A 25422-nucleotide genomic window follows, 5' to 3' on the forward strand; every position below is an offset into this window, starting at 1 on the left:
CTGCGTAACTTTGGTTTACAGAATTTGTGCTAGATCGCAAGGTACGTACTACAAAAATCTGAAAATATGCGTTTATCAATATCGATAAAGTTATTGATCAAACTATCATTTATTTCATAGGAAATTATTAAGTTTGAATAAAAACGAAAAACCAGCTTATGGCCGAATTGAAAAAGGGTTAAAAAGAAATTATTTTATTACGTTAAAACATAATAAATCGAAAATTTATGCTGCCTATCCGAAAGAATAGAAATTTGACTTAATTGAAATTTGTTTTTTATACCTGTTGAAATACATGAGAAATTATAACTTTGTGATAGTGTCTTATGTGAAGAAAAAAACTAGTGATTTTGAAGAATTTTCCAGTTTTGTCAAATGTTTCCTAGCAAATCCAAATAAAATTTCAAATAAAAATTTATATAAATAATCTTATATATAACGAACTTGAACTAACCACTATGAAAGATTAAAAAATAGTTATACTTCAACAAAACAAAAGAGTAAGGTTTTTGGCCAGATAAAGATTAATTTTCTAAAAATAGAAACTTCGATGTTAAAAAGCTATTTGATTAAACAAAGTTATCACATCTAGTATTTGAAATGCCATAAAGAAAAAAAAATGTTAGGAAAAATTACTATGATTTCCGTGATTAAAGTCGTGTCCGTACTTCCTGGGACACCCTATACTGCCGTAAATCGCAGGTGAGTCCCAGCTGCATTTTCATCAAAACTGAGTTGAGTTCAGTTTTCAACATATGTTCCAATACTCGTTCAGCTGAGATAAAAAGATTTATTCGGAAAAAGTAGGAAAAAACATCAAGTCAAATTGTTCCATAATGAAAAGTAACCGCATATCAGTCCCACTACACATTTCCGCACAGCGTTACACATAAATTAACCGTGTTTTGATCATATTTATATTTTCCCAGAAATATATCGTAGTGAAATAGTAGTTTACGGAACAAGTTGCAGAATGATGATTTTTACAGCACGAGTCGTAAATTTGTCCTACGAAGCTTGCCGAGTAGGATAATTACGACGAGTGCTGTAAAAATCGAGTTCTGCAACGAGTTACGTACAACATTTTTTGCAATTTCGTAGAAGACCACTTGAGGGTATCAGAAATTATATCGGAATGTATTCATCATTATTTTACAGTTTTTGAAAATCGTTGTGTTGTGATTCATTACGAAACTCAAAACAGTTGCGTAATGAGAAATCGTTGCGTAATGAATCATTACAGCACTGGTTTCAGTTGCGTAATGACTATTCCCGCACTGCATACTTCAGTGCAGGAAAGTAGGCCGTTTCATGACAGATTGGCGTGATGAAATACAGCCTATTACGATGAGAAATTGCAAAAAACAAATTGTGAAAGTTTCATTAAGATTTGAAAATGTTACAATCCTCTGGATTTTTTGAATATTCGCATGGAAAACGAGTTTGGGAATTTCACCGACCATTTTCTCTATGCCTACTTTTTACAGATGGGACTGACGGCAGTATAATTAATTAATAGTAGTTTTTGCAATTTCTCATCGTAATAGGCCGTTTTTCATCACGCCAATCTGTCATGAAACGGCCTGCTTTCCTGCACTGAAGTATGCAGTGCGGAAATAGTCATTACGCAACTGAAACCAGTGCTGTAAAGATTCATTACGCAACGCTTTCTCATTACGCAACTGTTTTGAGTTACGTAATGAATCGTTACACAACAATTTTTCAGAAATTGTAAAATGATGGTTAATGCATTCCGGCATAATTTCTGATACCCTCAAGTGGTCTTCTACGAAATTGCAAAAAATGTTGTACGTAACTCGTTGCAGAACTCGGCAAGCCTCGTAGGATACATTTACGACTCGTGCTGTAAAAATCATTCTGCAACTTGTTCCGTAAACTACTATTACGGAACAAGTGGCAGAATGATGATTTTTACAGCACGAGTCGTAAATTTACCCTACGAGGCTTGCCAAGTTGCGTAATGAGAAAGCGTTGCTTAATGAACTGCATACTAGGCCGTTTCATGACAGGTTGGCATGATGAAAAACAGCCTATTACGATGAGAAATTGCAAAAAAATGTATATCAGTATTTCTAATATTTGCCGCGCTGTTACCCCCGAAAACGGTAATATAATATACCTAATATCTCATGAATATTCATGAGTAGCATAGAACCGTGAGGTAGAGAGAAAGTCGTAATAAGTAGGGCCGTTAAAAGTGAATTAGATTGCATTAGATACCCACCTTGGACATTTTTATTTTACAGTTGGTTTTGAACAGTATCCATCCAACGCACATGCCTACTAAATAGGGACCTAACCGAGTCCATGGTTTGTCATAAATCTTATCAAACAGTGCAAAAGGATCATCAGCATTTGGCATGTGATTATTCGAGAATGCTATATATGCCGTGGTCGCCCACGAAGAAACCATAAAGACTGTCAGCATGCCAGCAGCAAACTTGAAATGTCTAACCGCAATTATCAGAATGACAGCTCCAATTATGTAAAACTGCGTATCATCGGCTAGATACCAACTCCAGAGCATGCACTGAAAAAGAGAAAAAAAGTATATTAAATGTTAGTTTTCCAAATGTATGACTCAAGTTATGTAAATATCTTTAAAAAAGAGGATCGAATGCATATTCCATGAGACTTTAACGATATTTGTACGTCTAACCAACCAAAGCTGATAAACAATGTTAAAAATTAATCAGTTTACTAAAACAAGGATTCATCATATAAAAAAGAAAGGAAAATATTTGTTAAAAAAAAACAAAATTGAAATATGGTCACTAGCCTGGGACACGGTTATATGAAAAATTTAGATTCTCTCTCCAGTCCTTTTTTTTGGATTGCATTTGGGTCGCATGCAAAATTTCAGCTCGATCGGTGAAACTATATTTTAGCGCCAGCCGTTCAAAGTTTGTATGGGATTTACTATGTCATTATTAGCATTCATTGGCTTTTCTCGGTGAGTGCGATACTACTCAAAGTGGAATATGATGGATAGAATCGCAAGCGAGCGACGAGAGAAATGAATAAAGGCAATGGGGGCAATATGAACATACGGGGTAATATGAGCCACCCCGGGTTTGACCTCAAAAACCAGTGTTTTAATGTCTAGTGTCATTATGATCTGCTAAAGGATGTCTCAAATAGCCACTACAATAAAAACCGTAAGAATATTCGTTTAAACACTCAAGATATTGACAAAAATGTACAAATTTGTCCGTCGTCATGAAAAGCTTATAATTTTGAAAGCTTTCGATTAAGCCTATAAGCCTTATAATTCTGGTAAATTTTACCAACCCATTGAAGCATCTGATCATAATTAACAGTTCGTGAGCGAAATTTGATTTGTTCGTAAACAAAATTATTGAAAAACAATACATTATTTTCAAGATGAAGGGGCGGGGCAAAATGAGCCACCTAGATTTTTGCAAAATAAACGATGTTTTGAACATAAAAATGCATTGCCTAAGTATACCAGATTATTTTTTACTGCTTAGTCATCTTTATACTCCATTACAAGTGGAACATTTTGCTAGAAAATAAGTTGAGCCAAGTATCGCAATTTAGTACTATTATAACATGGTCTGTTTACTATGTATTATGTATCTTTAAAAAATAAGCCGCTAGAATCAATAATTTCAAGCAAAGCTAATACAATTTCCTTTCCAATAATGTACTCTTCACCACTAACTCTTCTCTATACTGTTTCAAATAAAAATCATTCGATTGAATGCGGTGGATCATACTGCCCCGTAGGGTGCCTCACAATGCCCCATATGGTTGGTGAACACGTAGAAAAACATGGTTTTCCAAAAAACTCCTAAAATAATTTTCAAGTTGATGTTAACATTTATTATCGACGTAACATGGAAGATAACATTTTATAGTACAAGTCACATGCATTTAAACCATAGTTTTTGCTGTTTTTCTATGCATTCCATGAGGTTTCCCTTAGGCGGCCCATATTGCTCCGATCACCCCTGAAAGTTGAAAACTAACAGAGGGTCATATATGAACAACACAATCGAAACGACAAATCTTTGCCTAACATCCTGGATTTGAACGGCTAGATGTTGTAGCGTTGGTTTTTCGGGGATTCATATGAATGTCGCGTTACTTATTGGATTTTTTCGTGCCTCGTCTCATATGCCCCTAATTCGCCCAAATGATCTTTATTTGAACCGAAGTTTTTGAATTTCTTCGCCAATTGGATTTTCCTTCCAAAGTTTAATCACCGCATTTACTATGGGAAAACTTACTTTTGCAAAGAAAAATCGACATAGGTCGCCATTGGCATCTATAAAAGTTCTGAACACAGACATCGATATTTAGATTTAGGTATTTGGAGAATGAATAACATCGTCAAAGACTGCAAAACAATCCGATGATTGTGAAAAAAGTTATTAAGCATAAACTATTCGTTAATTTTGCCCAATTTTGTTATTATTGTTATTCCTTCACGTGTTAATCAACGTGGCCTTGCCAATCGGTTTTCATTGAATAACTTTTTTTAGAAGTGTCGGATAGTTTCACGGTCATCGGCAATATTCTTCATCGTAGAAATACCTATCAAGGTCTGTGTTCAGAATTTTTATAGGGGTCAATGCGCGGCCCACAATGGGGCAGAATCGAAAAAACGCGGAAACAACCTGTAGTTCTTTGGAATGAAGAGATAGACGTTTGATGTCTTCTGCGAAAATGATCCTTTCAATGAGGCCGATGTTTTGGGATGAAGTTATATTTTTTAATGTTATTCGCATAAATGACTCATATGCCATTTCGGTAAAATGGCAGTTTAGGTGTATGGTTTCTTCGGCAAAGTTGATCGTTATTTTATGCTGAAAATAATTGCTGAAGACGTCAAATTTCCAAGGCCTACTATTTTTTGAAATATAGGCATTTAACAAAAAAATGTGCTAAAAACCGATATATTTAGGTTTGCTTGTAATTTTTTAATTAAAATACCATATATCACCTGTGATTATCTCATTGATTTACGTAAAGCAGGTCTGGTGAAAATTTGATGGTAAAAATAATATTTTGTTTGATCTTTTTCAGTAAAATTTTCGAAAAACAGGGATATTGCGTATAGGCCATTCTTGCGATCGGGCAAGTTCGGGCAGGTGTTTTCATCGCCATCCACTTGCGAAAGGTCAGAACATTCATGTCTTATTTTTTCAAGGATATGATATTCAATATATTTTTTCTATGCGGTCTGGAAGTTAGTTTACAAAAAAGTTAAAAATTATTTTATATGGCAATGTAAAAGTTTTCCAATAAAAACAAAAGTTCAACATAATCATGACCATTCTTGCAGTGTACTGGTAGCTAAATGTACTTAGCTATTTGCTTTTTACATTGTTTGTATATTTGCTATTCGCAAAAAGGTCCTAAGCGCCAGACTCATAATATCACACCATTTCGGTCGAATTGAAATTTAGATATATGCTTTCTTCGGCAAAGTCAATCGTTATTTCAAGCTGAAAACAATAGCTGAAGATGTCGAATTGCCAAAACCTAATATTTTTTATGGATAGATTGTGCTAAAAACTGTTATATACATAAGTTCTGTATTTTTTTTTAGTATAAATACCATTTAACGTCTCTGATTATGTCATTCATTGGCATAAGGCAGAGCTGGTAAAAATTTGTTAGTAAAACAAAAATTTTGTTTCATTGCTGCAAGAATAGCCTATAGGCCTATCTCTGTTATTTTTTTTTCATTTTTTTTGTTTCTATCATCAAATTCTTACCAGCTCTGTATTATGTCAATGAATGACATAATTAGAGGCGATAAATGGTATTCAAACTAAAGAAACACAAAACTTATATATATATAACGGTTTTAGCAAAATTTATCAAAAGATTGTCTGTTTTTCAAAAAAATGGTTGGCTTTGAAAATTTGACATCTACAGCAATTGATTGCAGCTTAAAATAACGATCGACGAAGAAATCATATACCTAAATTTCCACTCGACCGAAATGGTTTTGAAATAATGAGTCTGGCACTTACGGCGTTTTTGCGAGTAGCAAATATACAAGCAATGTAAAAAGCAAATAGCTAAGTACATTTAGCTACCAGTACATTGCAAGAATGCCCATAATTATGGTGGACTTTTGTTTTTATTGGAAAACTTTTACATTGTCAAGTAAAATAATTTTTAATCTCTTTATAAGCTTAGCATACTTCCAGATCACATAGAAAAAATATATTAAATATCATATCCTTGAAAAAAATAAGACATGAATGTTCTGACCTTTCGCAAGTGGATGGCGATGAAAACATCTGCCCGAACTTGCCCGATCGCAAGAATGGCCTATACGCAATATCCCTGTTTTTCGAAAATTTTACTGAAAAAGATCAAACAAAATATTATTTTTACCATCAAATTTTCACCAGACCTGCTTTACGTAAATTAATGAGATAATCACAGGTGATATATGGTATTTTAATTAAAAAATTACAAGCAAACCTAAAAATATCGGTCTTTAGCACATATTTTTGTTAAATGCCTATATTTCAAAAGATAGTAGGCCTTGGAAATTTGACGTCTTCAGCAATTATTTTCAGCATAAAATAACGATCAACTTTGCCGAAGAAACCATACACCTAAACTGCCATTTTACCGAAATGGCATATGAGTCATTTATGCGAATAACATTAAAAAATATAACTTCATCCCAAAACATCGGTCTCATTGAAAGGATCATTTTCGCAGAAGACATCAAACGTCTATCTCTTCATTCCAAAGAACTACAGGTTGTTTCCGCGTTTTTTCGATTCTGCCCCAGTGTGCGGCCTCTGGTAATTTTTCTTTGCAAAAGTAAGTTTTCCCATAGTAAATCCCATACAAACTTTGAACGGCTGGCGCTAAAATATAGTTTCACCGATCGAGCTGAAATTTTGCACAGTTGTTATGGGACCCAAATGCAATCCAAAAAGTGGACTGGAGCGAGAATCTTAATTTTGTCGCACACTAATGGTCACCGCCAAGAAGCGCAAATAGCGGTGAACGCGCAGATGATTTTTCATTTTTTTACCGCAAGACAAGATACTGCACTGTATTTCATATTGTTCGGGGTAATGACCCATTCGTGGTAATGGCTTTCAGGGTAGTGACCAATTCGGGGCAGTGGCGTTCGGGGTAATAGAATGCAACCAAAATAGCACATGCCGTTTTAATCGAAAAATAATTTCTTATTATTTTGGCCACTCGTGTTTTTAACTTCAAATATGAATTTCATATTTTTTCTAGTCCTCATATTTTCTAGATTTGTTGAAAGCTTTTTATTATTAGAAAGAAAACCAAAATAATCAGCGAGATAAATATTTTGCGCTGAGATGGTGTTATTGTTTTGTCCGTACCGTAACATTGTTTTGACCGGGGTAACATTGACAGAGGGGTAACATTGATCGGTATCACTCATCTCGAAAAATGTTCAAATCATCATTCATTGATGGAATATTTTCAAATTATGAATGGTGCCTTACATTCATGAGCTAATGAGAAATGAGGTTTTTGCGAAAATTACGTTTGGTTCATGCGTAAATTTGTTATCTTTTCGAAATAATTTTTTTTTTGACATTTTGGATGGCACCCCGACTAGAGGCTTGTAACAAAAATATAATAAAATTTTATCAGAATATGATATGCATATCATATTATGATACAATTTTGTTAGGCTCCGTTCTCCATAGAACATAATAAAACAGAAATATAACATAATGTGTTTTATTTCCCTTTAAGATATTTTTTTATTCATTTTTTACAACTTTATAACAAAATAAATAGATAGTTATGCATTTCAATAATATACAATATTATCGTATACCGAACAGTATTATAATTTTGATACTTTGTATCAAACATTATAACTTGGTTGGATATGTTTTTGATAGAATTAAAACATATTTTGTTATGTTTATGTTACTATTCATACACTTTTTGTTATAATTTTAGTTATTTTAACAACATCCTGCATCAAGTTTGTAACAACCTATGTTCGAAAAAAACTTATAACATAATAACATATGCTGATATAATTTTGTTATGTACCCTTAGTCGGGACTACCAAAGATTCATGTCTCACATGACTTCTGCAGGGGCATTCCTTAGCCGAGTGGTTAGAGTCCGCGGCTATAAAGCAAAGTCATGCTGAAGCTATCTGGGTTCGATTTCCGGTCGGCCCAGGATCTTTTCGTTACGGAAATTTGCTTGACTTCCCTGGGCATATATGTAGTATCATAGTACTTGCCACACGAAATACGAATGCGAAAATGGCAACTTAGGCAAAGAAAACTCTCAGTTAATAACTGTGGAAATGCTCATTAGAACACTAAGCTGAGAAGCAGGCTCTATCCCAGTGAGGGCGTAACGCCAAGAAGAAAAATAAGAAGATGACATCTGCAAACTGTATGAGCTAGGAAATTGCGATTGTTACTAAAATTTACATCGCCGAAAACGATTCCGTTGTTACAACTTCCATAAGTTTATTCAATTAGGCAACGTTAACGAATTACTTCTAAGAGTGTAGAATTTCCTTAGGAAATTGTCTACATGTAGGCGTATTTCGCGGCTCAAGGTGTTTTTTTAATGTCGAAATAACTTAGCTAACTTAATATTTCACGGGTAATGGTTTAAGGAAGTATCGAAATTTTCCATACAGCTTAGTGCTCTGATCCGTAATATAAGTCGATTTGAAATTTCTAACGAAATTGGCATTTTTCGTAAATAACCGCGAATTTTGAGGTATATTCTTTGTTTTGTTAAACGTCACAATGATCTTTTTTTTTAGAAATGACCCTTAGACGATCCATAATTGTGGGCTGACAGTACCACTTCGTCTACGTGAGTTCATGTGGGAGTGTATGTGTATAGGGGATGAGGTGAATTATGACCGATAGGCTTGCTTTGGTTAGCAGACTGTCTATGTATTAGGTGTAAGGAAAAGCCGGCTAAAATGATAAAAGAAACTTACGAAACTTGTAATTGACATCTGGTAATAGCGATGCTATAGAAGGTATAAGCAACTACAACTACAAAGTTTGAGTTTTCATTAATTTTATTCTAAACTTACCATTTGCTCTACAGGAAAAAATGTATTGACATACATGATATTTCTCCACCAATATTTGGGACAGTTTATGTGGTCCTGCGTAGGGGGTTCAAAGACAGAATTTTGTTCCAAATATCTCATAACGACTTCTACAACTCCAAGGACATAAAGGTAGGGTGCAGTTAACCTGAGTTGGATATCGTCGATTATTAGTAGATCCATTTTATATTGAAACTTTCAATTGAACAATTTACCTCACAAATCGGTATCCTACTAATCCAAAGAAATGATAAGTACCAGCTGTGAACTCATTGACGCCTTGAGTGAGTTTTTCTAGTTTCCCTTTGGCATTAGTGCGGAAATATATATAGGATACTAAAAATCCACTGATGAAAAAGAAAGTGTCCACGCTGTACGCGCCATTAAGGATGGCTTGGAACAATACTTCCTTTTCGACAACTTTTCGTAGCTCCATGTTATCAGAGTATTTGAAGACAACAATCATTGTGTGCCCTGCAATTATTCAAGTGATTAGTAGTTTTTGATTGATATTTTTCTGCCTGAAACAAAAGCATTTTGAAACATATATGCCCTATGTCGTATAGCTGAAACGAAAAACCGGTATTATATTTTGAACCCATTGAAAGCATAAAAACAGTTCCTCCATAGAATTACAATAAAAATTGAAGTCAGCTCTGCAATGAGATGTAATCGTTACCTAAAATAACCCACAACATTGAAATCGCTCGTAACCCATGGATGGATGGAATCGTATCATTTCCAACATTCTTATCACAGATCGCCTGGAAGTTGGTAACCACAGAAAACGACAACAGCAGCTCAGCACAAACGCCTGAAAGTATGCGAATATTAACATCAAAATATATAATGTTGAGAACAACACCTGATTGTACCAAGTTTCTCATCGTCAGCTGGGGTTGGCTCAATTGCTAAATTTTCATCAGAGTTATTGTTATTCACTCCAGTAGGTATGCCGAAAGCAGTACAATTTGCCTTGTTTGCTTTGTCCGGAAGACCTTGTGTGAGGTCATACGTTGTACATCCCAGACCAGAAGAGGATTCGGAGTTGAGATCCTTTGAATATTTCTTCATTCTCATTTTATCTGCATACCTCTTTCTCAGTACTAAATCGTACCCAGTTCCTCCAATCAGTAGCAGTGTGACAATGATTGTAGCTGAGCTGTAAGAAAAATCTTTAAATTTCTATTATCTGGTAATGAATGCAGTAAAGGGCAGAAATGAAAAAAAGTCCATGAATACAAAACAAAAAAAAAATAAAAAATATATGCGCAATGATTGCAATCCTTCAATATATGTTTTATAAAAGCTAATATTTTTTGCAATATTCAAAGATTAAATGCAGACTGTTTGCAATAAAATGGGCCATCATTCATTCATACCAGGATGCTCCTGGTAACACATAGGGTAACTTGTTGTATTTTCGGCATCTTTTTTCACTTCGTCTTGGGTGGTTTTCGAAAACCTATTTATCTCAAATGTTGCATCAATACTTTCAGCATATATGTGTTGATTCCAGAAGATTTCATTTACAAACCCCCCATGACAGATGAAAATACGTTAGTTCCCCAGTAGTCGATATTAGTAACTGATATTAGTAGTTTGGGATGGTACACAAATTATGTCACGCTAAATTGGGACTTTTTGGACCTCCTCCCTCCCCCCTTGTCACGTTTTTTTTGTAAGGCCTCACACAATTTTGTAAGGCTTGTCACGCTATACCGGACCCCTCCCCCCTTGGAGCGTGATGTAATTTGTGCATGACCCCTTTGGAGATCGGTAAGTTGACGAAAAATTATATCTTCAAAAAGAATAAGCTTCGTAGGCCAGAGGCGCTAGAAGATTTGACGTTGACCCAAGATTATAATTATAACGGCGCAGCGGATCAGGAAGTAGGAAAGGGTGCCGCAGCTGTACGAGAAATTCATAAATATTGATAAAGAGGGGATGTTGCGGGCCTTGGAAGAAGATTTCTATTTGCATCGCAAGTTCTAAACCGTTTTCGCAAACGTATTGGTGACAGTGTGAAAAAAGGGCAAGCGTTCTGTCGGCAGAATCAAAACGTGGTTGAGCCAAGGGTTGAGCACTGTAAACGGAGAAAATGAAGTACTCAAAATTGAATTCATTCCACTCAATTCTGGAGATTCGTGCGTTAACCTAGTTTTGAGTTTAACAACTACCGAAAAACTAAACATTTCATATACTTTGCAATTGAATTAGATGAATAAATAGATGTGAAATTTTCGAAAAAGTTACACGTCTTCTCGGCGAGAATGGAACTCACGACTAACATGACTCATGACAGGGCGCGTTACCGCTAAACCAAGAGAGGATTCATGGACGCAGAATTCCTGAACCTTAATTCGATTTCAGCTGAATAATCCTCTTTTGCAAAGCGTACCTCTTTCGGAAGAATTAAACGCCCATCCAAACATAACGCTTTCTATTGTATATGCAATGCCTAACCCGAGAGCGCATTATTTATTAGGTATTGAAATACCAAACACTATTCGCCAACGATGTGCTGACTGAGATTTGTATAGTGCGAGCTCCCAATTCTTCAACATTAGCATAATCAACGTGCACAGCCCACACTCCGGAAGCACTCATGATGATAAAGATACATTTTACGCGCAGCTTGAACGTGAATATGATCGCTGTCCAAGCCACGACATCAAGATCATCACATAAACGCTCAGGTTGGCCAGGAGGTGGAGTTCAGACCGACAATTGGAAAGTTCAGCGTCCACCGCCTGACGAACGGGAATGGCCTTCGACTGCTTGGTTTCGCCACCTCCAAGAATATGGCCATTCGTAGCACTTATTTCCTACATAGCCTGCTGTACCGATACACCTGGAGATCATCACAGCAAACAGAATCGCAAATCGACCACGTTTGATTGGCACTTTTTCGACATTATCGACGTCAGGACCTATCGTGGCGCTAACATCGACTCCGATCACTACCTGGTAATGCTAAAGCTGCGCCCAAAACTCTCCGTCGTTACCAACCTACGGTACCGACATATGACCTTGAGCAACTGAACAGCCAGATGTCGCCACAGCCTACGCCCAGCATCTCAAACAAACGTTGCCGGAAGAGGATTCGCTCTCCGAAACCCCCCTCGAGGACTGCTGAGAAACAATTAAAGCAGCCATCAACGTTACCGGCGAGAAAATTAAAATTGTTAGTTACGTTGAACGGAGTCGACGGAACGATTGGTTCGACGAGGAGTGTAGAATGATTCTGGAGGAGAAGAACGCAGCGCGAGCAGTAATGCTGCAGCAAGGTACTCGACAGAACGTGGAACGTTATAGACAGGAGCGGAAGCATCAGACCCGTCTGTTCCAGGTGAAAAAGCGCCGCCTGGAGGAGACGGAATGCGAAGAAATGGAGCTGTTGCACCAAGAAACGCGAAAGTTCTATCAAAAACTCAACGCATTCCGTAGAGGATTCGTGCCGCGAGCCGAAATGTGCAGGGATAAAGATGGAAACATTTTGTCGGACGGACGCGAGGTGATCGAAAGGTGGAAGCAGCACTATGACGAACATTTGAATGGCGCTGAGAGCATGGGCACGGAGGTTCGAGGCAGCGGAAGAAATGACTACGTCGGAATGTTGGACAATAGCAACCAACCAGCTCCCACTTTGAGGGAAGTTGAGTATGCCATTCACCAGCTCAATAATAACAAGGGAAGGATGGTATTGGAGCGGAACTTATTAAGATGGGCCCGGAGAAGTTCGTCGCTTGTCTCGACTGATAGTCAGAATCTGGGAGACAGAACAGCTACCGGGGAAGTGGAATCAAGGGGTTATATGTCATATCTACAAAAAAAAGGCGACAAGCTAGAATGTGAGGACTATCGAGCGATGACTATTCTAAATGCCGTCTACAAAGTATTATCTAAGATCATCTTCCGTCATCTATCACCAATAGCAAATGAGTTCGTGGGAAGTTATCAAGCCGGATTTGTGAACGGCCGCTCGATGACGGACCAGATTTTTACAGTACGGCAAATCCTCCGAAAATTACTGGAATATCAGGTCCCTACGCATCACCTGTTCATTTATTTTAAAGCGGCATACGACAGTATCGACCGCATAGAGCTATGGAGAATCATAGACGAGAACAGTTTTCCCGTGGAGCTCACAAGATTGATTAGAACAACGAAGGACGGTGTGCAGAACTGCGTAAAGATTTCAGGCGAACAGTTCAGTTCGTTCGAGTCCCGCCGGGGGCTAAGACAAGGTGATGGACTTTCGTGCCTATTGTTCAACATTGCGCTATAGACTGTCATGCTGAGAGCCGGGTTTAACAGCCGAGGCATAATTTTTACAAGGTCCAGTCAGTTTGTTTGCTTTGCTGATGACATGGATATAATCGGAAGAACATTTGAAATGGTGGTAGAAATGTACACCCATCTGAAACGCAAAGCACCAAGAGTCGGACTGGTGGTGAATGCGCCAAAAACAAAGTACAAGCTGGTGGGCAGAACCGAACGCGACAGGGCTCGCATATGAACCAGCGTTAAGATTGACGGGGATACCCTCGAGGTGGTAGATGAATTAATTTACCTCGGATCCTTGCTGATGGCGGACAACAATGTTTGCCGTGAAATACGGAGACGCATCATCTGTGGAAGTCGTGCCTACTATGGGCTCCAGAAGAACCTGAGGTCAAAATAATTCGTCCCCGCACCAAATGTACCATGTACAAAACGCTGACTACCGGTCTAGTCCTTTATGGGCAAGAAACGTGGACGATGCTCGAGAAGGACCTGCACGCACTCGGAGTCTTCGAACGTTGGGTGCTTAGGACGATCTTTGGCGGCGTGCAGGAGAACGGTGTGTGGCGGTGAAGGATGAACCATGAGCTCGCTGTACTCTACGGCGAACCTAGCATCCCGAAGGTAGTACAAGTTGTACGAGGCATGTTGCATGAAGAATGAAGAATTATGATTCATGGTTTACAACTAACCAGCCGAGTGAAAGTTTAACAAGTATCGAAATACTAAACATTACATATACTTTGGATTAGTTGTACAAACTGATTGGTATGTCGACTGGCAGGTTATCTGGCCACCAGAAAGTCTACGACCGTATTTGTGTGTATAGTGGGACCCATCAAAACAAGCACTAGAATAAAAACTTTTCCTACATGTTTCAAACATGTTCCAAGAGAGTAGCACTAAACATTCAAACAAATGATTTTTATCAATTAAATCAATCTCAAATAACGTAATTATTTTTGAGGGAGGGAAAATGCCTATTTTTTATATATTTTGTTTTTTATTTTTGAAATACGAATCCAAAATTGAATAAAGACAAAGATGGAATTCAAAATATATCATAGTTACAATTACTTTTTCTATTTTTATTGAACTTTATTTGCTCTTTCTACCAAATTTAGTAGTTGTGGGAAACAATTCCATCCTATTAAGTGGTTTTCTGCCATGCGTAGCAATGATAACAGAACAAATTTACAATATCGACAATTATTGAAAGTTTACGTGCTACTTTTTTATAAGTAACCTATAAATTTTGTATATTTTGAACATGTTTACGCTTTTAGTGAAGAAATTTCAGTAGATATTTAGTGCGATGTGACGCACTATTTAACACTTCAGTCGTCGTGATGTTGTATTTTGTACAACACTGCTGAAAAAACTCGCTTCTCGTTCACAACAGCAGCGCGGTGGTTCTGACAATGGCAGACCGCACGACGACTGGAAGGTTAATGTACGTTTTAAGGTAGCATTACGTATTTTATGGTTGATCTCCTGTGTACACAAAATTAAAATTCTATGATCTAACAATTCTATTATTGCAATGGTAGACTTACTGATGTGGATTGACGCATGAAACTGGATGGGTCCCACTTGCCACGTTCAGCGAGGTAATTGCGTCTAATGTCCAAGTTCTAAGATTCTTCTAAGGTTTTCACAATTTCACAAATTCATGCACACACCAGCAGTTGTTGGAATGAAAAATATAGTCATTTAAAAATTATATTGAAGAATATGATTGAACTATCGGAGTTAATTGGGACAAGTTTTTTTTTTGTATTTTCAAGCGCATCTTTTGGTGCAAAAAATTAGTTTTTCATAACATTTAGGTAGACATATGGTGTCTTCAGCAAAGTTGTAGAAGTGATAATTTGAAACAACTTTGGCTAAACTAAACTTTTCTATCTCTTTTACTTTTTAAGATATATGCTGTTGTATGTGAAAATCACTACGAATCATATGTTTCATCATAACTTTTTCTATAAAATTTTTAACATTTGTTTAGTTTGCTGCAAAGTTAATGAAAGTAATAAAAAGCAAATTTGTTATCATGTCACCTTCATGGTGAACGATTGCTTCAATGCCAAGCGTTTTAAGATGAAAAAATGGCACAACATTAGAATCTTGTCACCTTTATTTACAGAAAGAGGACCGACGATTATACATCGATCATATTTCTTAACATCCTGTTTCAGCACACTCTTGAAATATGATTTCAAGAATCAGCTTATTTAGTCTAGTTGCTTAGCAAAACTATGCTAAAGATGTCTGGGTTTGTGTCCCAGACGGTCCAGGAACTTTTCGTACTTAAAAAAATACCGTACTTGACACACGGTTTACTAATGCAAAGTGGCGACTTTGGCAAAAAAAAGCTTTTTATTAAGAAACTGTAACTAGAACTAGAAGTTAATATTAAGAAAGAAGAAGGAAGAAAGAAAAGGAAGTAAAAATAAAGAAGCAACAAGTAAAGAAGAAAGATACAAGAAGAAAGAAAGAAGAAGATAGAAGAAAAAAGTACAGAGAAAAAGAGAAGAAAGAAAAAACAAAAAATATGACACAAGAAGAAAGAAAGTAGAAAGAACAAAAAAAGAAGAAAAACGTGTACACAGCCAATATAGATTACCAACTTCGGTAAAATTTTACTGGGTTTTTGAACTACGGGGTTTTCGGTTATTTTTACGATCACTGAAAAAAAGTAGACCAAAATATGTTTTGATTGATGGAATTTACCGACTTAATCACTAAAATTGTGGAGCGTTTTGACTGACTTTTCCAGTTCCCCATACTTAACCCATTGCTCATCCGGATACAGATTTTTTCAAAAATCAATGCAAATTAAAACACCAATCGACATGGACATTCGATAATCTCGTATCTCAATGGAAGTAATCGAAAAATGTGTGACAAAACCATTGTTATTTTGTTGGTTTCCATACAAGAGCTAAACACAATGATGCTGATGAATTTATAAATATACCACTTGGCATCTTGTATGGAAACCAACAAAACTAACCAATCTTTCTGAGTAGATAAATTTAATCGTTGATTTTGTCACTAAATTTCGACTACTTACTGCGAGAAAGCGCAAAATAGTTACAGGAAAAGTTTGGTTACTACAGACGCCTTGCGCCGGATGAATCTTAAAAAGTTGGAAAAGTCTCACTAAGATTCCTAGACTAAATCCGTGTCTAACTTCATATATAGAAAAATGTGTGCAATGTCTGTTTGTCTGAGTCAATACATTTATTGATTACTTCACAAGATGAAGTAGCTTCGGGCCGATTTTTTCACCTTCCTCAAGCTGTTAATTACATCCAACCATCAGTTTTAAGGCTTAAACGGCGATGAAGAAACTACAGCAATCATCATGTAAGGCACATTTTATCTATGCGGTTTCGCTTAAATTGGTGCAAAAGATTTCTATGCACGTTGTTGGGCTAGTAGCGGTATATGAGTTAATTGATTCTTTTGAAAAACTGTATGCGTCCTCCAGGCGTCCTCGTCCTAGTCCTAGCTTCTAGTCTAGATTTAAAATATAGTGGGATTCCGTTTTTGGCATGCTCCATTTTTGGCAACAAAATGGATCCGTTTTTGGCAGAATTTGGGAATACAATTGAAATTTGTAAATTTTTGAAAAAAAAAAAACTTAGTGTCTGTTGCTTAAGTTATTTGAATAGCAGGTCAACTACACTCTGATTACATTCGTCGATAATCCCCCAAATCGCATCAACTACTAAGGGCTCCTGTATGCGCTTATTAAATTTAATCCTGTTAAAGCGATATATACGGCAGATTATTGCTGATTGTAAAACAGAAAGCTTCAATTCTTTGTTTTTGATTTCTATTCACTGTTTGGAAACAAGTGCAATGAAAATTTTTGAAATTTATATTTCTTGCTTCTAATGTTGTAACCTCAACCAAAATTCATTAAATTTCTAATTCCAAATTTCCCAGTTGAGGATCCGCGGACACCCCACATCGTAGTAAACGTAGTTTCTGTAGTTCCAAAAACAGTGATCTATTTCAATAATTGTCATAAAATCTGAAGTTGTACGAAATTTCTAAAAGTTTCCAAGTCAGCTATGTAGTGTTGATAATTATAAGTGTAGAATAAATTGTTAAAATGCATTGAGCTCATCTGAAAATAAAAGCGTAATGAGAGTAATACGATGAATATAAAGCATTGATAACTATTTGAAACAAAACAAGAAAAAGTAATAACCACAATTACAATAGTATCTGGAACGTGAAGTCTTTCCATAAGGAAAAATTATTCAATGTAGGCGATCTCACGCCTATAACTTGAAAGTTTTTCGTTGGGGGTTCAGCTTTCTGAGTCATCTCTACGACGTCGTTCAGTTGGCAGGATCCGGGTAGACATAATCCCATCAGCACAGTCCTAGGCTGAGAATAATTTAAGTGTCTTAATCAAGAATATGCTAGAATGGAAAAGAAACACTCACCGGTCCTAACGTATGTGTGTTATTTAACAATACTTTTAGCATGTAAAATCCTGGTATGAATGGAGGATTTTCGTGCATCATTTCTGACGCTCCGAGAAAGTTCCCATTTATGTAAGTCAAATCGGTGTTTTTGTTGATCTTCGTTATGTTCTTGTTGTTAGTATTTTTCCGATATATAAAAGAGCACTGCGTTATTGATCCAGTCCAGTAGTTGTTGCCCCAAAAATATCCTTGGTTATATTTTCCTGATGAGTCGTCCACTGGAAAAAAAAGAAAAGAAACCAATGTATTTAAATAAAGGGTAACAATAACAATACAACGTTTCTTAAGCAACACCTCATTAAATAGCAAGATAATATAAAATAAAATTTCTTTCATTCCAGCTTTTATGGAAAGAATAGATGCAACCCAAAAGAAAAGTGAAAATCCTCATATAATGTTTTTTGGTAGTTTTTATTTGGAAAATGTATACAAAAGAAAAGTGTTATTCCCTATTTTTTTTTTTTTGTTTAGAGAGACTTTACCCAGAAGGGGCATTCGTCTCTATTGAATACTTTATTTGAAAAATAAACATTAGTAACTGTTACATATTATATGCACTTGAAAATTCCTATCTTTTTCGTAAAGCTAATGAGTTTGATTTCGGTCGTTTTTTCGTTCTGAAGAATTCTTCGTAGCTCGTTACTAATTCCTAGTTCTCGACGCGCCGCGTTGTACGACTGGCATGATGCCAATACATGATGAACGGACAGGTAGCGGTCACAGAGAGTGCATTTTTCACGAGGATTTTTCTCAAAGAGGTAGCGTTTCGTGAACCAGGCGTGACCAATACGAAGTCTAGTCAAGACTATTTGCCTATTATTCCCTATTTGTATGGTTTAATCTGCTTAGACTCTGTTTTTCGCTTTGGACGTAATTTTTATCTGTTACTTTCTCCTCACTAGGGTTGGTAAATGGCTGTGTATGGCGTACCATTGGTACCTCGCGTACCTGAAGGAATAAAATAGACCCCTTTGTGTGGTCCTTAGCCTCTTGCCCAGCAACTCCTATCCCTACCTCCTCGCGGTACTGGCCGGGGTACGAGTAACCTTAGGGAAGATCGGGTAACCAACCCCCGGTGGGAACTTTGGTCGTATGCTGACAGGGAAGGGGGGGTTTGCTTTTGCTTTTGCTTCTGCAAACCTTGAGCGTCTGTACTCCATGTTAGGAACGGCTCACAACAGCGTTTGTTCCCCATGTCAGGGGCGGCTGATCATCGTCCGAGTACCAGAGAAGGACTCTAAGCTAAACTGCGCACTATGGTCCTCCGAACATTTAGGGGGAATGATCCTCCGGAAATCTAGGGGGTGTCAGGCCCCGCAAGCCAGCCGTAAAAAATCTAGCAACGGATAATCAACGAGAGAATACGAACCGGGACAATCGACGAAGACCACAGCGACGTAAAGGGACTAGCGATTGGAAGCTCGGTACGTGGAACTGTAAATCTCTCAACTTCATCGAGAGCACACGCATACTCGCCGACGTGCTGAAGGACCGCGGATTCGGCATCGTAGCGTTGCAGGAAGTGTGTTGGAAGGGATCAATGGTGCGAACGTTTAGAGGTAACCATACCATCTACCAGAGCTGCGGCAACACACATGAGCTGGGAACAGCTTTTATAGTGATGGGTGATATGCAGAGGCGCGTGATCGGGTGGTGGCCGATCAATGAGAGAATGTGCAAGTTGAGGATCAAAGGCCGGTTCTTCAACTTCAGCATAATAAACGTGCACAGCCCTCACTCCGGAAGCACTGATGATGATAAGGACGATTTTTACGCGCAGCTCGAACGCGAGTACGACAGCTGCCCAAGCCACGACGTCAAAATCATCATAGGAGATCTAAACGCTCAGGTTGGCCAGGAGGAGGAATTCAGACCGACGATTGGAAAGTTCAGCGCCCACCGGCTGACGAACGAAAACGGCCTACGACTAATTGATTTCGCCGCCTCTAAGAATATGGCCATTCGTAGCACCTACTTCCAGCACAGCCTTCCATACCGATACACCTGGAGATCACCACAGCAGACAGAATCGCAAATCGACCATGTTCTGATTGATGGTCGGCACTTCTCCTATCGTGGCGCTAACATCGACTCTGACCACTATCTGGTGATGGTCAAACTGCGCCCAAAACTCTCCGTCGTTAACAACGTACAGTACCGACGGCCGTCCCGGTATGACCTAGAGCGGCTCAAGCAACCGGATGTCGCAGCGGCATACGCGCCGCAACTCGAGGCTGCATTACATTTAAAGGCTGCTTGGGCACGTCAGGAGTTAATCATCAATATTAACCTCCTTTTCCCGAGCAGCCTAGATAGCCGTGTAGTGTCGGTAGCGGTTGTTTCAACTGGCTAAGAATTAACACTACGGACTGCCTGTTCCGGTGGTAAAAGTCCACCTAACAGGTGACCCCTAATTCATGGTGTGCTGCGTACCGTGCCTAGGAATGAATGGTTAGGGGGTCTAAATAAAACCTAACCGCTAACGGAGCCTGTGGGGTACCAGGGCGCCCTCCACAGTATTGAGTCCTTCCTGTGCTACCCGGAGCAATGGTGCAGGTGACCTTGTGTTTCTCCGAGATAATCGGCTGCCCTTCTTCAGTCTCTATCCTGAGGCTTAATAAGGGTGGGATTATGAATATGTTGACATTTAATTTAAATTATCACCTATATGGATTCGCATTATGCGTTTTACACAGTGTATTCTGTGCTCTTTCGCCTTTAGCGACTTTAAATAGATACCGATCTGGTTTTTTCGTTGCTGGTCTTTTTCGTGCTGAGATTGCAAAAAGCTTAATCCTGCCTAGTTTGGGTAGTGGCTACGGTTAGGTTAGCTCAGATCAATCTTCAGCATAAAAGAACAGCAACGATCAATCTTTGCAGACTCATGCAAAATGGTGCAGCTCAAGTGGCGCTAGTTCAAGAACCCTACTTTCGTAGAGGGAACTTCTATCTAGGTAACCTTGTGGACCCAGTTTTTGCTACTTTTAGCAAACTTGAAATGGCAAACTCGCGCTCCATGCCCCGCGCATGCGTGCTAGTTAATAAAGCAATCGTTGCTACACTCATTTCTGAGTTAACTACCAGAGATGTATGTGCTGTCACAATCGATGTTTCTGTTGGTGACCTCAACAGGAAATACGTCTATTGTTCGGTATATTTACCACATGATGAACCATCCCCAACGGATGACTTCAAACGAGTTGTCGTACACTGCGTAACAAAAAGCCTTCCGCTGATTGTGGGCAGTGATGCCAATGCTCATCACATCATCTGGGGCAGCTCAGATATCAATTTGAGAGGCTCCAGTCTGATGGAATACTTAAGTAGTACAGACCTTGGATTACTTAACATAGGCAATCGCCCAACCTTCATGGTTTCTAATAGAGAAGAAGTGTTAGACATAACGCTCTGCTCGAATAGAATCAGTCACGAGTTGACGAATTGGCATGTATCAGATGAGGAATCATTTTCTGATCATCGCTACATCTTCTTTGAACATTCAAATGTAACTGCGCAGACTTTGCGTTTTAGGAATCCTCGCTCAACAAACTGGGAACTCTTTATTGAATTGGTTGCGACCAAATTTCATGGATATTCTCCATCCATTGAAAATCCAAGTGATCTGGATGATGCCGTTGATACTACAACATCCTACATTATGGAAGCTTTTGAAGAAGCATGTCCTCTGCGGTCTGTAAAGACTACAAGAGGGACCCCATGGTGGAATTCCGATCTGACTAGACTCAGGAAACAATGTAGAAGGAGTTGGAACAGACGCCGTTCAGCTGGATCAGAGTCGTTCAAGTCGGCTCGCAAGGCTTACAAGAAGGCTCTTCGTTCTGCTGAACGATCCGGCTGGAAAAACCTTTGTACAAATGTTTCCAGTTTGAATGAAGTCAGTCGGCTGAACAAAATCCTTGCAAAATCTAAGGATTTCCAAGTGAACGAAATTCGCTTACCTAATGGTGATTTTACTTCTTCCGATGAAGAAGTTTTAGAATGTTTATTCAATACACACTTCCCCGGATGTGTGGACATAGCATCTACGGATGAACCAAATGTCTTTTCATGTAGTTACGAGTCTCTGGCCTCGGCTCGCAGTATCGTAACTACTGAATCGATTCAATGGGCACTTAATAGTTTTGCTCCTTTCAAATCTCCAGGAGCGGATGGGATTTATCCTGTTCTGCTCCAAAAGGGGTTTGAGTTTATCAAACATGTTTTGAAAAAGCTACTTGTAAGCAGTTTTGCTACCGGGTATATTCCCAAATCCTGGCGTGATATTACTGTAAAGTTTATCCCGAAAGGAGGACGTGCGTCGTATGAAGAAGCGAAGAGTTTTAGACCAATCAGTCTGACCTCTTTTCTTCTGAAATGTCTGGAACGCATTATCGATCATCACATCCGTGATGTTTATTTGGCAAACATGCCTCTTCATGTGAATCAACATGCTTACCAATCTGGAAAGTCCACTGTGACTCTTTTACACAAAGTTGTATACGATATCGAGAAAGCATTAGCTCAGAAGCAATCCTGCTTGGGTGTTTTCTTGGATATTGAGGGTGCCTTTGATAACGTGTCTTTCGATGCCATATTGGAAGCTGCACGAAACCATGGGCTACCTACAATGATTACCAATTGGATTCATCAAATGCTCAAAAACCGACATCTCTTCTCGACATTGCGTCAAGCAGCGATTCGAAAATTGAGTGTTTGCGGATGCCCCCAAGGGGGAGTCTTGTCACCACTTTTGTGGAATCTCGTAGCAGATACGCTATTGAGGCAACTCAATAATTGCGGTTTTCCAACTTATGGATTTGCCGACGACTATCTATCTTTGATAGTTGGTATGTGCATAAGCACCCTATTCGACCTGATGCAAAGTGCTCTTCAGGTAGTCGAGAGTTGGTGTCGCCAATATGGCCTTTCGGTTAACCCGAATAAAACATCTATTGTTCTTTTTACGGAAAGACGAAACCGCGATGGAATTCGACCTTTACGTCTTTTTGGCACTGAGATTAATGTGACTGATCAAGTAAAGTATGTCGGAGTCATTCTTGATTCCAAACTTTCATGGACACGTCACATTGAATTCAGAGTCAAAAAAGCTTGCATGGCCTTCGGTCAATGCCGGCGAACCTTTGGTAAAACTTGGGGCCTCAAACCCAAATATATCAAATGGATTTACACAACAGTTGTTCGACCAATATTGGCATATGGATGTCTTGTGTGGTGGCAAAAGGGCGAAGTGAGAACAATCCGATCAAAATTGGGCCATCTCCAAAGGATGTGCTTGATGGCGATGTCTGGTGCGTTCTCTACAACTCCCACAGCAGCGCTCGAGGCCCTTTTTGACGTTGCGCCACTACACATATATCTTAAACAAGAAGCACTTTCTTGCTCTTACCGTTTATGGGTACTGGATCTACTGGAGAAAAATCCAGTGAATCGTAGATCTACACACAATTCGTTGTTTCCACTTTTGGTGAATTGGGACAAAATTGTCCTTGCTCCAAGTGATCTCACAATTGCTTGTAACTTTCCTTACAGGACATTTACCACACAATTCCCTTCACGGGAAGAGTGGACGTCTGGCTATTTGGAAAGAAGTATATCAAACAATATAGTATGTTACACTGATGGCTCCCTTCTTGAAGGTAGAGCTGGTGCAGGAGTATATTCTCGTGAGCTAAGGCTGAATCAGTTTTACTCACTTGGTAGAAACTGCACCGTTTTTCAGGCGGAAATATTTGCTCTTATGTGTGGAGTGCAATCAGCACTTCAACAGAGCGTAATGGGTAAAGTAATATACTTCTGTTCAGATAGTCAGGCTGCTATAAAAGCTCTTGCTTCGGCCAACTCAAGGTCGAAGCTTGTTATCGCATGTCGAACTCAAATTGAGGAACTGAATTCAGTCAACTCTGTAAACCTTGTATGGGTACCTGGCCATTCTTCCATCGCTGGAAATGAATTGGCTGATGAGCTAGCTCGCGATGGAGCATCGCATGACTTCATTGGCCCTGAGCCTGCTATTCCAATTTCGAAGTGCTGGGTGAAGCTTCAGATAAACTCTTGGGCGGCAACTCAACACAAGCAATATTGGAATAGTTTGGAGTCATGTCGTCAAACAAAATTGTACATTACTGAGCCATCTCCAAGGGTGGCGAAGTATTTAACAAATCTGTCAAAGCAGAATTGCAGTCTCTTGGTCAGAGCGTTGACAGGCCACTGCCGACTCAACTATCACATGGCAAATATTCAGCGTGCTGACTCATTTGTGTGTGATAGTTGTGACTCCAATTATGGAACTTCGTATCACCTGATATGTAACTGTCCAGTTTTTGCGCAAATGCGATTCCAATTACTTGGTCAACACTTATTAAGTGAAACTGAATTCAGAAGCCTGAATCTTCAAGACATTCTGTTATTCTTAACCCGCTGTGGTAATGAGCTATAGGCTCTCTTTTACGCTCATGCGTTTTGCAGTGCCCTTTTTAGGGCGCTGTTCGAACCCATTGTGGTATGGAGCTACATGCTCTCATTTCGCTTATGCGATCTTCCCTCTTCAAGGGATCCCACTCCTATTTCCTCCCATCTTTCCCTTCCCTTTCCTCTCCCATCGGGTAGATGATGAAATAGGCTCAAATATGGCGATGGCACAAATCTCCCAACTGGTGGGGAACGTGCCTTTGGAGCCGGCCTTCTGATACCTGATACCGACGGCCGCCCCGGTATGACCTAGAGCGGCTCAAGCAACCGGATGTCGCAGCGGCATACGCGCCGCAACTCGAGGCTGCATTACCGGAAGAGGGTGAGCTGGACGAAGCCCCTCTTGAGGACTGTTGGAGAATAGTAAAAGCAGCCATCAACGATGCAGCTGAGAGCAACGTCGGGTACGTGGGACGGAGTCGACGGAACGATTGGTTCGACGAGGAGTGCCAGGAGGTTTTGAAGGAGAAGAATGCAGCGCGGGCGGTCATGCTGCAGCAAGGGACCCGGCAGAACGTGGAACGCTATAAACGGAAACGGCAACAGCAGACCCGCCTCTTTCGGGAGAAAAAACGCCGCCTGGAGGAGACGGAGTGCGAGGAGATGGAACAGCTGTGCCGGTCTCAGGAAACGCGTAGGTTCTATCAGAAGCTCAACGCATCCCGCAACGGCTTCGTGCCGCGAGCCGAGATGTGCAGGGATAAGGATGGGAGCATTCTGATGGACGAGCGTGAGGTGATCGAAAGGTGGAAGCAGCACTTCGACGAGCACCTGAATGGTGCTGAGAGCACAGGCAATGAAGGGCGGGACAACGGAGGAAATGCCTTCGTCAGTACTGCGGAAGATGGAAACCAACCAGCCCCCACTTTGAGGGAGGTTAAGGATGCCATTTACCAGCTCAAGAACAATAAAGCTGCTGGTAAGGATGGTATCGGAGCTGAACTCATAAAGACGGGTCCGGAAAGGCTGGCCATTTGTCTGCACCGGCTGATAGGCACAATCTGGGAAACAGAACAGCTACCGGAGGAG

The 25422-nt window shown here is 39.2% G+C and overlaps 1 protein-coding gene across 3 annotated transcripts in view; it reads right to left on the reverse strand.

Annotated features, from left to right (window-relative positions):
• Nucleotides 1-25422, reverse strand: part of LOC5568988 (nose resistant to fluoxetine protein 6) — a 134347-nt gene that overhangs the window by 18135 nt on the left and 90790 nt on the right. For all 3 annotated transcript variants that reach the window (XM_021849377.1, XM_021849378.1, XM_021849379.1), the window contains exons 2-8: nucleotides 17863-18122; nucleotides 17631-17803; nucleotides 9988-10274; nucleotides 9792-9926; nucleotides 9328-9586; nucleotides 9095-9260; nucleotides 2246-2551 (exon numbers count right to left, since the gene is read on the reverse strand). In XM_021849377.1, coding sequence (XP_021705069.1) covers nucleotides 2246-2551; nucleotides 9095-9260; nucleotides 9328-9586; nucleotides 9792-9926; nucleotides 9988-10274; nucleotides 17631-17803; nucleotides 17863-18122 — 1586 coding nt within the window. The remainder of the gene's footprint in view (nucleotides 1-2245; nucleotides 2552-9094; nucleotides 9261-9327; nucleotides 9587-9791; nucleotides 9927-9987; nucleotides 10275-17630; nucleotides 17804-17862; nucleotides 18123-25422) is intronic.

The sequence above is a fragment of the Aedes aegypti genome, chromosome 3 (assembly GCF_002204515.2).
Source record: "Aedes aegypti strain LVP_AGWG chromosome 3, AaegL5.0 Primary Assembly, whole genome shotgun sequence".
Lineage (NCBI taxonomy): Eukaryota > Metazoa > Arthropoda > Insecta > Diptera > Culicidae > Aedes > Aedes aegypti.